Below are 12,696 nucleotides of genomic sequence, written 5' to 3'. Positions count from 1 at the left end.
TATAGTTTACCTAATATATCTCCTATTGTCTACTTTATAGTTAGGATTTTGAATATAGTTTACCTTATATATCTCCTATTGTCTACTCTATAGTTAGAATTTTAAATATAGTTTACCTAATATATCTTCTATTGGCTAATCTATAGTTATGATTTTGAATATAGTTTACCTAATATATCTCCTATTGGCTACTCTATAGTTAGGATTTTGAATATAGTTTACCTAATATATCTCCTATTGTCTACTTTATAGTTAGGATTTTGAATATAGTTTACCTAATATATCTCCTATTGGCTACTCTATAGTTAGGATTTTGAATATAGTTTACCTAATATATCTCCTATTGTCTACTTTATAGTTAGGATTTTGAATATAGTTTACCTTATATATCTCCTATTGTCTACTCTATAGTTAGAATTTTGAATATAGTTTACCTAATATATCTTCTATTGGCTAATCTATAGTTATGATTTTGAATATAGTTTACCTAATATATCTCCTATTATCTACTCTATAGTTATGATTTTGAATATAGTTTACCTAAGATATCTCCTATTATCTACTCTATACTTAGGATTTTGAATATAGTTTACCTAATATATCTTCTATTGGCTACTCTATAGTTAGGATTTTGAATATAGTTTACCTAAGATATCTCCTATTATCTACTCTATAGTTAGGATTTTGAATATAGTTTACCTAATATATCTTCTATTGGCTACTCTATAGTTATGATTTTGAATATAGTTTACCTAATATATCTTCTATTATCTACTCTATAGTTATGATTTTGAATATAGTTTACCTAATATATCTCCTATTATCTACTCTATAGTTAGGATTTAAAAAAAAAAATTACCTAAGATATCTCCTATTGGCAACTCCCCAGTTAGGATTTTGAACGTTGTTGCAATATCCATTATAGGCCCTGAAAATAAAATGAATGAAATATGAAATATGATTAATGTAATTTACTAGATGTATAACATACACCAGATTTCCATCTTATCTAAGTGAAACACGCAGCAGGTTTAAAATAGCGGTTTCCTCATACCCTTCCCTCCTACTGAATGAATCAACCAATAAATGAGTTCCACGTTAGCAAGCTAAATTAAATACAATTTTCCCCTGTCATATAATAGATCGCCCCCGTATATTCTACATCCATTAATATAATAATTGAAAATAACGATAAGCATCACTTAATTTTGTTGTTAATAAGACACTTGAACATTTTTTAATGATCTTAATAGGATTAATCTCATTATATCATTCATTATTTTTTCTTTTGCATAATATAAGGTAAAACTATAGAGAACAAATATGATTGATAATATTAATAAAGCGAAGCACTAAAATTTGACGGTATGATAAACGAACATGAACACTTGTAGTGTGTCAAAACAGAATAAGCAGATAATTAATATAAAAGTATAAACAAAACTGTATTTAAACTTGTTGCAAAATTGCAAAAATTTTTAGGACTTGATCTTAGAGATACTTAGCTTAAAATACTGAACTTTGTTGTCCTAGGAATGATTGTTTCAAGAATTCTTTCAATAGGATGTATATAGCATACAAAAATTATGTTAATCACCATATAAAGTTGGACATCGATAGGACAATTCTAACATGCTTAAATTAAAAAAAATAACTAACCGTTACGTACATAAAAGCTTAGTTTTAAGAAAAACATAATAAAAGTGAAACCTAATATTATGTAATAAACAGCTAGTTAAGTGTACTTTAAGATTTTAAGAGTTCCTTAAAAGGATATTTATTAATTATCTAAAACAATATAGAATACTAGCGGCTACGCCCCCTAGAAGCCTCTAGGGGCACTTAAGTTAGGAGGGGAAAAGTCGACCTCATCCAATATTAAATTTGAGTTTCAAACGAATAAAAAAATTTGGGGGGGGGAAGGGGGTAAAGACACCCTCCCCAAAAATAGTTTAAAACCTTCACAGGACCTATAAGAAGCTTCACTGTAAAAGGGAACAATATTGGTTCAGCGGTTATCGAGATCCTTCGGGACAGACAAAAAACGCTTACTACTTTATATAATAGGATACATATGAATTATTCCTTTCAACAATTTCCGGAACTATTAATATTTCCCGAATTTTTTGAATGACGCAACTTTTAATCTTTCAGAATTTTTTTTCTCACTTTATAACATTTTGCATTCTTTTTTCTTATCCTCAATGATAGACAGTATATTTTGTTTATTTAATTTTAAACAGCTTTGCTACTATTGGATGTTACCGTCCTTGTTTCTTTCATGTCATACACTTTGCTGCTTTGAACTAACGTCATCCTTTGCAATTAATGCAGATCTACAATAAAAATGATAATTTAATGCAAGTTAATTTAAATGTAAGCTGTGTTAGTTTGATTTGTGTGATATATAATTGTAATATTGGCGTCGTCCCTATCCTAAAATGCTTATACTTTTTCTTTTTTAAAAAATATATTCAAATGACCTGAAGTTTTCAGATTATTTCATAAGCGATTATCTTGATTTAATTATTCAGACTAGCGCCTACGCCCCTAGAAGCCTCTAGTGGTACTTAAGGTAGGAGAGGGGAAATTTGGCCTCATCCCATTTTAAATTTGAGTTTCAAAAGAGAAAAAAAATATTTTTTGTGGGCAGGGGGGGTGAAGACACCCTCCCCAAAAATAGTTTAAAACCTTCCAAGGACCTATAAGAAGTTTCACTGTAAAGGAGAACAATATCGGTTTAGCAGTTAGCGATATCCTTCGGGACAGACAAAAAACGATTACTACTTTATATAATAGCCTAATAGGATAAACTTACATATTTAAAGCTACAAGTTACTTTGCTCCTAGCATCTTAAAGCGCTATATTTGTAGGTTTGGAGGGCCAAGGGGGTAAAAAAGAACTATCCCTTAAGACCTTAATAAAATAGCATAAAACCATTTTTGAATCTATATGAATCTTCTCTGCAATAAGGAAAGAATCCACTAATGTATCAATCTTAAGGGATCAGAAAATCTTTCATTATATAATAGTTTAAGGGGAAAATAACAAATCTATTTTACTATGTAGAAGAAGCTTAACTTTAGAATTAAGTTTTTATATATAACAGTCAAAGTAGTTTCATTAAAATATCGCTATAACGATAATAAGTCATCGTCGACCACTTTTATTTGATATTATATAGTCGATATAAATGAAAGTCTATGAAGTAACATATAAAGAACATAAAGTTAGTTATGAAAACAATAAAATATAAGGTATGAGTGTCCTATTAGGATTTGTATGCATTGCATTGGATATTATATTGTTAATCTCATGTTCATAACTTGACCTTTAGTAATTGGAACAGTTTGCAATGTTTAAACAAATCAACAAAAAATTGCAATATATTGGATCTTATCCGAAGTATATATTTTCAAATTTTAAAGTGCCTAACAAAGAATCCCCCACCCATATCCTCCCTATTTAAAAAAAAAGTTATTCGTGTGGTTATTTTAATACTTTGGGTCACATCAGATTGGGTACAGGTTAGTCCCGCAGGGTAATGGCTCCAAAGGAAGAGGACCCGTAGGGATCCCGCAGTGGTTAGGCGTAAAAAACTGTCCATCCCTTTATTTTTTTTATTTTTATTAAATAATAGTTTGGGGGTTCTCTGCATTAAAAACTTTGATATGGATGTGTTAACCTTGTAAGTTGACCTCAGAATATTGAGATGGAAAGAATTGTAATTAATTTTGTCGGGTTATGTAAGGTTAAATTAATGCAAAGTGAAATATTTCAGTTTGGTAACAGCAAGAATTTTAAAATTTAGTAAACAAGAACAATAACGTTCAATATTAGCGGAGCAGTTTGAAATAATAATAAGAAAGGCATAAGGTCGAATCCAATAAAATTTCTTAGGATTGCATAAAATATATCTATTAAAGATTCAGGTTACCTTAACTAGGCGAGTCTAGAGGTTTTAAAGTGATAAAGAAACAAGGTTGACGACATCCATAAGTAGCGAAGCACAAAATATATTGTGAAATAGACAAACAAACAAAGTGAACTATAGAGCTGATTATCTGTTATCATAAAAAATAAAAGAAAGGGAGAGAATATGCAAAAATTTTAAATCACGAAACCTTAAAAAATTAATGTTTATGTCTTTGAAAGTTGTAAATTTTATATCTATATATCTAATTATGGTGCATAATAAAGGGAATATTGGCAGAAGTTTCACCTGTGTATCTTTTGTAGGAGCTGAGAAAATATGTTTTAAAAAGTAAAAGCGGCTAAAAAGATGCTTAAAAGCAGTCTGACCGCTATGGATGTTTTATACTTAGTTATGCTCCATATTGATGGGAATGTTGACGTTTCAGACTTCTACCTTTTACAGGGACTGAGAAAATCACGTTTCCCCTAATTCATTAATAACAGACAGACGGACGGACATTTGGAACTATAGAGTAGCTTTGCTACAAAAAATATAAAAGAATAAAATACACAACCAAAAAAAATAGGAGAGGGATTATGCTTTCAATCCATTTCTGAATGGTATAATATATAGAAAATATACGGTATTATTTAAAAAATATAATTCTTTCTATTTTTTTAATACAATTAAAATCAACCTACAATAAAATCTAATAGGTTAAACTTCAATGTACCTATCCCTGAAAGTGAGAATATACCTGTATTTTCCAGGCTGGCAAGGAAAGTCAACTTTAACAGGACACAGGTCATTCAGTACAGTTCCTCTGAACAAATAATTGGTTCAATAAAAATAAAGTTGGAGGGGACATGAGCTGGTTATTACACTGGTCCCCAAAGTTTTATAATAACGTTTTCTTATTTGTTGCCCTAACAACTTTAGGGACATGCTGAATTTTGATTTGTTGTTTCATTAAGTTGAGTATCTAAACGTTTTAACCACTAATTGTAATCTACAGGAATAATTTTGTGTCATGATCTTAAGGAATAAGACAATGCATGATGAATTGATGTTAATCCCCAACGATGACAAATAAAATTATTCCTTCTGTTTATTAGAATTATTGCTTGGACACTTATAGTTTGGAAGCAACCATTCAAAGTTCAATTAAAAATTGCGAGTCAATGTAATAGATAAAGTTGTTAATAAAATATTGGGTACCAGTAATTTTCACTTTAATTTCCCCTCCCTCCCTCAAATAATTATTTACAACTTCCTAAAGTCTACAGGGATCTAAATGGATAAGAAACAATAAACTATAAATTGATGTATGTCCCTAAAATTATGATGAGCAAAATCACCCTCTTCTTTAGATTAAAATTATTGGTGAAAAAGTTTGAATACATTTAGTTAGTTTTTACGTTGTATGTCTGGAAAATAGTCTAAAACCACCCCAACGCACTTTACTAAAAGTACAATCAATCCGAAATAACATTTTCCCAGATCTTTAGCTTTAAACAAAAAAACCTACTTTATTTATAGGATAAATTAATGAGAAAAGGTAAAAATGTATGAAAGAAAGAAAGTACACCACAAAATGTTTCTTATCTATCTCAATTAATCTACCTTTTTACATTTTACTTCCTGAAAATAAAAAAATATAAACTTGCCTACATTTTTTTAGTTGGTTTGTTTACACTAAAAAGAGCAATATAACAAAAAATGTAATATATTTTTCAATTATTTATAGACACTAGCTGTTAAAAATTTGTTTGTACTTTATGAATCAAAGTTGAAAATTTGTTTATAGCTTGTTATCAACCATAATTGAAATTTTTAGTTGATTTAAAACTCATTAGAAAGCAAAATTCGACCAGCTTCCTATTAACAGGCAATTGAATAGTTACTTGAAATTAGCACAAAATTCGAAATTTTTTTTTTAAAATTTTTACTTTAAAGGGACTTTGAACGTAAATTTTTCTCATCTTAATATCAAATCTTAACATTATCTCATTCATAATATCTCACAGATAGAGCAAAACGCGCTTTTGTTTGCTTAAAAAACGGCTTTTCCCGATGATTTTTATAAGGTAAAAGGAAAGGAAGAAATTTTCCGTATTATATAAAATGTGCATTAAATTGCTTTTTTCTCCCATTATAGCTAAAATTAAACTTTTTCACATAGTTCTTGATTTTTCCTAACAGTTAAGCAAACTTTTAACATAATACTTGCTTTAAACCAATGTATAGTTACTTAGAAATTGATAAAATAAGTAATATTTTTTATTGAAAACCAAATACAATAATAAAGCTAGAAACAAGTTTTTTATTAGTATCCAATTAACTGTCAATAATACGAATTTAAAATAGGTCTTTATTACCTAATTACTACGTTATAAAAAAACTAATTGGCAATTTTATATCATAAAATAAATTCTTAACAGTAAGTATATTGTTTCAACTATATATGACAAGTGAAATATCCCTACAAACATTATAAGAAACAAAAACGTTCAGATTTTCCCTGTTTTTTCCTTTTTCCCTCCCAAAATACCATAAAATCAAGGCATTATTCCTGGATATTTTTGTTAATAGGACGTTTTTGGTTGATCAGTGTAGTGAAATGTGCTTAGAAAATGTTAAGATTTGATAATCAGATGAGAAATATTAACGTTCACACTCCCTTTAAGAAATGTTAGAAATGGATAAAAATTTAACCAAATTGCAATAAATTGCGATATTTCAAAAATAAAAAATTAGATTTTGTTATTTATTATAGTTAAGCTTCTTATTAACTGTTTATAAAGGAAGCTTCAGACTATTTTTTTTCTAAGATGTTTCTAAATGTAATTTACACTTTGTTTAATGGGATCTATAAGGAGACACCACCCCTTCAATTAAAATAAAAAATATGTTACCTTATATCTGAAGTTGGCAGTCCAAAAGTGATTTGATCTCTGGTAAGGAGAAATTTTTGTGCTAGATATTTGGTGGCCTCCTCGGATACTAGAGCTATCTTTGATATATTCTTGGCAGCAACCTGCGTAGCAATTAATACTTTTTATATTTAAACTTGAATGATCTTAATATTACTTCAAAGTATGAGGTGGGGAGTTCTTTGCTTCACCAAGCATTTTGAGAGAAACCACAACAAAAAATTTTGGTGCTTATTTCTAGTTAAGTTAGGTTTAGTAAAGGCTTGAAGAATACTGCAGGTAAAGTACCCTGTAAGGTGTTCGAATTGTGTATTTGTTAAAAAATATAAACATGCAAACGGCTAAGTCGGCGATCAAGAAAGTTATTTCTCGCATCGTATTATAAACAGCTTTCCGCGGATATAAAGTGTACAACTATAAGATTAAAATAAGTTTTTTTAGCCCCGAGATGCTGAAGGCACGGGCTAAAAAAACTGGTTTTGATCTTATGATTGTAGAGATTCGTAGAAAACTGGTTATAATAAGATGCTAGACACGTTTTTTTTGTATTGATGAGAACCGTTTCTAATCCATCGGTTTCGAATGAATACGAAAAAAACGTTAGACCAACCAACTTTGAAAGTAACAACGCTTCTTAAAATAATTCAAATTAAAAAAACATTTTAATAATTCTTTCCTTATCTAAAATTAGGTTTTAATGTATAAAATTGCACAAAAATTGTTCTTAATTAGAGTATAATTTAAATTCTTCTTTGCTAGAATCATAAATACATTTCTTTAATTTAGAGATACTGCATTATGTAAATTTGTATTTTATTTCTTCCAAAATCTTATATATATACTAACGGCTACGCCCCTAGAGAACTCTAGGGACACTTGAGGGCAGGGGGAAGGAAAGACCCTCTACTTTCATATTTAGTTTATAAATGAAAAAGTAATGTTTTAGAGGGGGATTTATCATGGGTACCCTCCGATACTTCGCAACAGACAGACACACTGGTAGACATCCAGTTCCTTTTACTATATAACTTTTTTGGGTCACAGTAAAATTTTCCCAATTTACCATAGCACACCCCCTTTCTTTATTATTATAATTTTAGGTGGGAGTGAAAATTCTTTCAATGTTTGGGCGTTACCGACTTTTGGCATGTTAAAACATTTGCTATTAGCTATGATTTGGCAATCAGAATACTTGCTGCATTCTAACTTGGGTTAGAGCCTCCCGCAGGGATTATAATGGGTTAAAAACTACCCTCCCAAACTTTAAGTTGCTTTCCGCATGTTATGGTTTTAGAGATATTTTTAATTTAGTGCCTGACAGACTGCCATAGATTTGGATGTAAATAGAAGCTGCTTAATGTATAATGTTTTTCAATAACACCTTAAAGGTTATGGGGGAAGCCAAAATGTAATTATATTGGCATGCTATATCCTTAGGCAGGACAAGTAAAATTTAGATATTTGCATTACTGGAGAAATAGATAGATTTATTCTTTTAGAAACACGGTGATATCTCAAATTTCGAGGATTTTTATTTTTTGCTTTCGTTAAGGCTTAATTATTTTATATAAATGGCAGGGGCGTCCAAGCTTTTTTTTGGGGGGGGAGGGTAACATTTTTTTAAGGGGGCAGTAATTCGTTTTTAGGGGGGGGGGGGGTAAAATGGCGCAAATTTCCACCCTCCCAAAATTTTTACCCTGGGGGTAAAATTTGCTTGTGGGGGTAATTACACCCCCCTGAAATCTGTTGGCTGGAGTAAATTTTGTTCCCCCCCCCCAATATTTACAAAAAAAATTTTGTTATAGATTTTTTTTTTTTTTTGGGGGGGGGTATTTACCCCCCCATAATTGTTTGGGGGGGGGGTAAATACCCCTCCTAAATGGTTGAGGGTGCCTACGGCACTCCCAAAGTAGGGGTAAATTTTAAATTGGGGGGGGGGGGGAATGAAAAATTTTCTGGGGGACCCCAAAATTCGTTTTGGGGGGGGGGGGTAATCCCAAATTTGATAAATTTTGACGTCTATGATAAATGGTTAATTATGACTTAGTATGGGATATCTAGAGATTATGGATGGGAGAAAAATTAGGTAAAATAAAACTTTTGTCTCTCTGATTTCTGAATTCAAATATTTCTATTTAGTTTATTGAATTAACTTTGAATTGGGAATGATTGGAGGGTATAGTATTTGTTAACAAATTTAATGTAGTCATAATACAAGTGGCTTCTCCCCAAGAGTAGAGAAATTAAGAAAAGTTTGCACCAAATTTTACCCACAATTTTGTGGGTGATATAGTTTTTTTTATTTTTTTTAGGTGGGGGGATGGGATGTCCCACCTCCTAAGAAAATACCGATATCTTAAGCTTCAGACATACGAACAAACGACACTCAGTGTATTCAAGGACGTACAAGGGGTGGGTGGGTAAAGGGGTTATTAGTATTACCCCCCCCTAGATAAAAAAAAAAAGCTTGAAGATCCTTGCCTGTATGATATAAAGATCCCCCCCCCCCCCCAATAAAAAAGCTTGGACGCCCTTGAGTGTACTTTTTGTATTATATTTCTAACCCTAAAATATAATTTACTTTCTTATCCTTTTATTCCATGGTTTGCATTAGGCTTTCACAATTTATAGGTGCGGTACAAGTTCCTTCCTTTCTTAGAACAAAATAAATAAAAGTTCTATAAATCAATTCATTAATTTTGTTTTGAAAACTTTCATTGTACAAGATAACGGGATGTCTGTGTCTTTCTGTCTGTCTGTTTCTTTAGATCTCGCTAACTTTTGAACCAATTTGGTTCTCCTTTACAGTAAAGGTTCTTTTTAGTCCAGGAAAAGTTATTTACCACTTTTGGGGAAGTATACCTCCACCCCCCCAAGAGAAATTGCCTCAAAAAAAAAGTACCTCCCTCCCCTATTAATTTTTAAATCTACATTGAAAATTGGAGGGTCGACTTATCTCCACTAATCGACTTATTTCCATCAAATGTACCCAGAGGCCTCTAAGATCTACTTGTTACCTTCAATGCTTAATAGTTATTTCTCGCATCGTATTATAAACGGATTTCCGCGGATATAAAAATGTACAATTATAGCACCTCGGGGCTAAAAAACTGGTTTTAATCTTATGATTGTACATTTTTATATCAGTAGAAAACTGGATATAATACGACATAGCTTTTTCGTATGGAGGAGAACCGGTTTTAATCCACTGGATTAGAATCGGTTTCGAATGAATACGAAAAAACCATTAAAAAAATGTCTTTGTGTTTTTGTTCCTACTTATTAAAACTATCCTTAAAAATATACAATTTTATAAATAAGAATTAACTTGCTACATTAAAAGAAATTAAATTTTACTTTTTTTATGTACTTCAGTTATTTATTTTGAAGCGAGTCTATTCTACAGAATCAGAAATGACGATTGAAACACAATTTATAATTTCTATATACATACTAGAGTTTGGCTCGATATAATTATCTCGCTATTGGCTAGTATCTTGTGTTAAGATTAAGATGTCTTAGGAGTTTTACATGGAAAGATGTTTTATCTGAAGAAAAATAATTTTTCCTGCAACTTTCACGATAGTCAAACAACGGTTTAAAGGCTGTATTCATTTCTCAGTTGCTAACAATAACATCATTTAAATTCAACAGATAAATCAAAGCCTCTCATCTGTTAAAATTAATTATTCTTGTGAAGAAAATTCAGATTAATTTTTCTGTATTTGTCAGAATTAATTACTGAATTTATAGTTTATTACTGAAAAGTTGAAAATTAAAGTATTTTTTTGTACTCCCATCTGTCAAAAAAAGTATTTATTTAGTTTTTACAATATATGTATTATTATATTTAGAGGAGTAACTAGCCACTTCTTAATAGTTATTTCTCGCATCGTATTATAAACAGCTTTCCGCGGATATAAAATATACAATTATAAGATTAAAATCAATTTTTTTAGCCTCGAGGTGCCGAACTGGGGGGGGGGGGGGAGGGGGTTTTGAGCTGGATAGGTACTTTCAGGGAAAGTATTGTAACTTTACAAAGTGTATAAAAAATCAGCAATGTGACGTCATAAAAATGAGGGATTATCCATCTCTTTTTTTAGGGTTTTCTTTCCCTCTTCTCCTCTCATCTCCCTCATTTTGATGACGTCACTTGGATGATTTTTGATACACTTTGTAATGTTACAAAGCATTCAATTTCTTAATAACCTGCATTGAGGAACTGGGATATTGAATAAGGTATAGCCAATATTTTGGAGGCAGATTTGCCCCACAAATCACGAACAAAATTGCTGAAATTACCAAATATTTTTTCGAATAATTTAGATTTAGTTGTTGGTTACAGATGGTAGTTAAGCGATCCCTTCATAAATTTTCCAACGTTTTTGTAATTTTACCTTCATAAATTCTTGCGAAAAAACTTAAGAAATAGTAACTAGATTAAATTCTGAAAAAAAATACTGTCATTTTTTTTTCAGAATATAAGATTATTTTAGTTTACCTATTCATTAAAAAAGAAGATTTTTTTTTTTAAAATAGTAATACTACCAAGAATTTAAAAATTCCATTTATCCACGAAAAGGGTACACCACTTTCCCAATCGCCCCTGAACAAAAAAATCACCCAAATATCTAATTGTAAAAATATTAAAAGTATTAATTCCTTAGTCTTGGTAGAAGCTGCCATGTACCATTCTGGAGTTCCAGGTTCCTGGCGAGCTGAACTACGGTAGATCTCCTTTTCTAGAACCTGCAAAAAAAAAAGAAATTGATTCCTCTAATTAAATTTCTAATTTTACAATTTTTCAAGTAAAATTTTATTGTCAAATATTTTTGTAATATTCTCTCATTAGGTTAGGTTTGAAAAATAAATAAGAAAAAGACTGCAGCTTCCGTCGACATTAGAAAACATTGGACTTAAAATAAAACCCGCCATCTGATAAATATCGATTAAAGAGTAGGACACTTAAGGGGCATACCACATTTTTAGCCTACAAAATAAGGTAATCTGATATTTTGTTTGTCAGATAAGATCTTTCTAATAACAGAACCAACTGAGCTTCACTTAGGTCCCAGGAAATTTTTAAAAAAAGTTATTACATCGCTATACATATCAAGCAATGTACAAACAAAGTATTTAAAACAATAACTAAGTATTACAGACATAAATACTGAAAGACTAGCTTCGCCACTGAAAATAAATATCTCAAAATTATTTAAACTTTTTTACATTACCAAAAATACATAAGACTAATTTTGAAAACTAGAAAATTGTGATAAAAAGTCCAGTCTTTTATTCAACATAAATCAAAGAAAAAAGGTCAAGTAAAGTAAAATGGGTTGATATGAGAAATGTTTTAACTAGTTAAATCTAAAACGTACATTTTGACTACATTTTTTTGTGAATCAAAATGTTAATTAATAAGTATGTATTTTTTTCCTATCTGTTTAATATTCAACATTATGATGTATTTCAAAGCAATATCAATGTCATTGCTATTTTGCTAATTTAAAAAAAGTTTAAAGAAACGTAATTATGATCAAAATCTGTATATCCCATTAGACCAATATCATCCCAAAAATGAGTTGTATGTTTAATATTATGAGATTAAATATGGCTATACTCAAAAAACGCCTATCTCAGAAAACGCCTATCTCAGAAAACGCCTATCTCAAAAAACGCCCATCTCAGAAAACGCCTATCTCAAAAAACGCCCATCTCAGAAAACGCATATGGCTAAATATAAACAAAATCGTTCTTTGATATAAATTACTTTTTATTAGTGAGTATTGTGGCGATAAGGACAAATTTTGATAAAAAAAACTAAAAATAAAATCAACTAG

General features: G+C 30.3%; 1 protein-coding gene across 1 annotated transcript in view; it reads right to left on the bottom strand.

Moving 5' to 3' along the window:
- LOC145322575 (uncharacterized) overlaps nt 1–12,696 on the bottom strand; it is an 85,267-nt gene that overhangs the window by 58,215 nt on the left and 14,356 nt on the right. Inside the window, exons 4-7 of the mRNA XM_080164696.1 lie at nt 11,518–11,602; nt 6,833–6,956; nt 4,675–4,740; nt 860–928 (exon numbers count right to left, since the gene is read on the bottom strand). Coding sequence (XP_080020822.1) covers nt 860–928; nt 4,675–4,740; nt 6,833–6,956; nt 11,518–11,602 — 344 coding nt within the window. The remainder of the gene's footprint in view (nt 1–859; nt 929–4,674; nt 4,741–6,832; nt 6,957–11,517; nt 11,603–12,696) is intronic.

The sequence above is a fragment of the Acartia tonsa genome, chromosome 6 (genome assembly GCF_053477335.1).
Source record: "Acartia tonsa isolate MP-2025a chromosome 6, ASM5347733v1, whole genome shotgun sequence".
Lineage (NCBI taxonomy): Eukaryota > Metazoa > Arthropoda > Copepoda > Calanoida > Acartiidae > Acartia > Acartia tonsa.
This window is presented reverse-complemented; position numbering and strand designations above follow the sequence as displayed.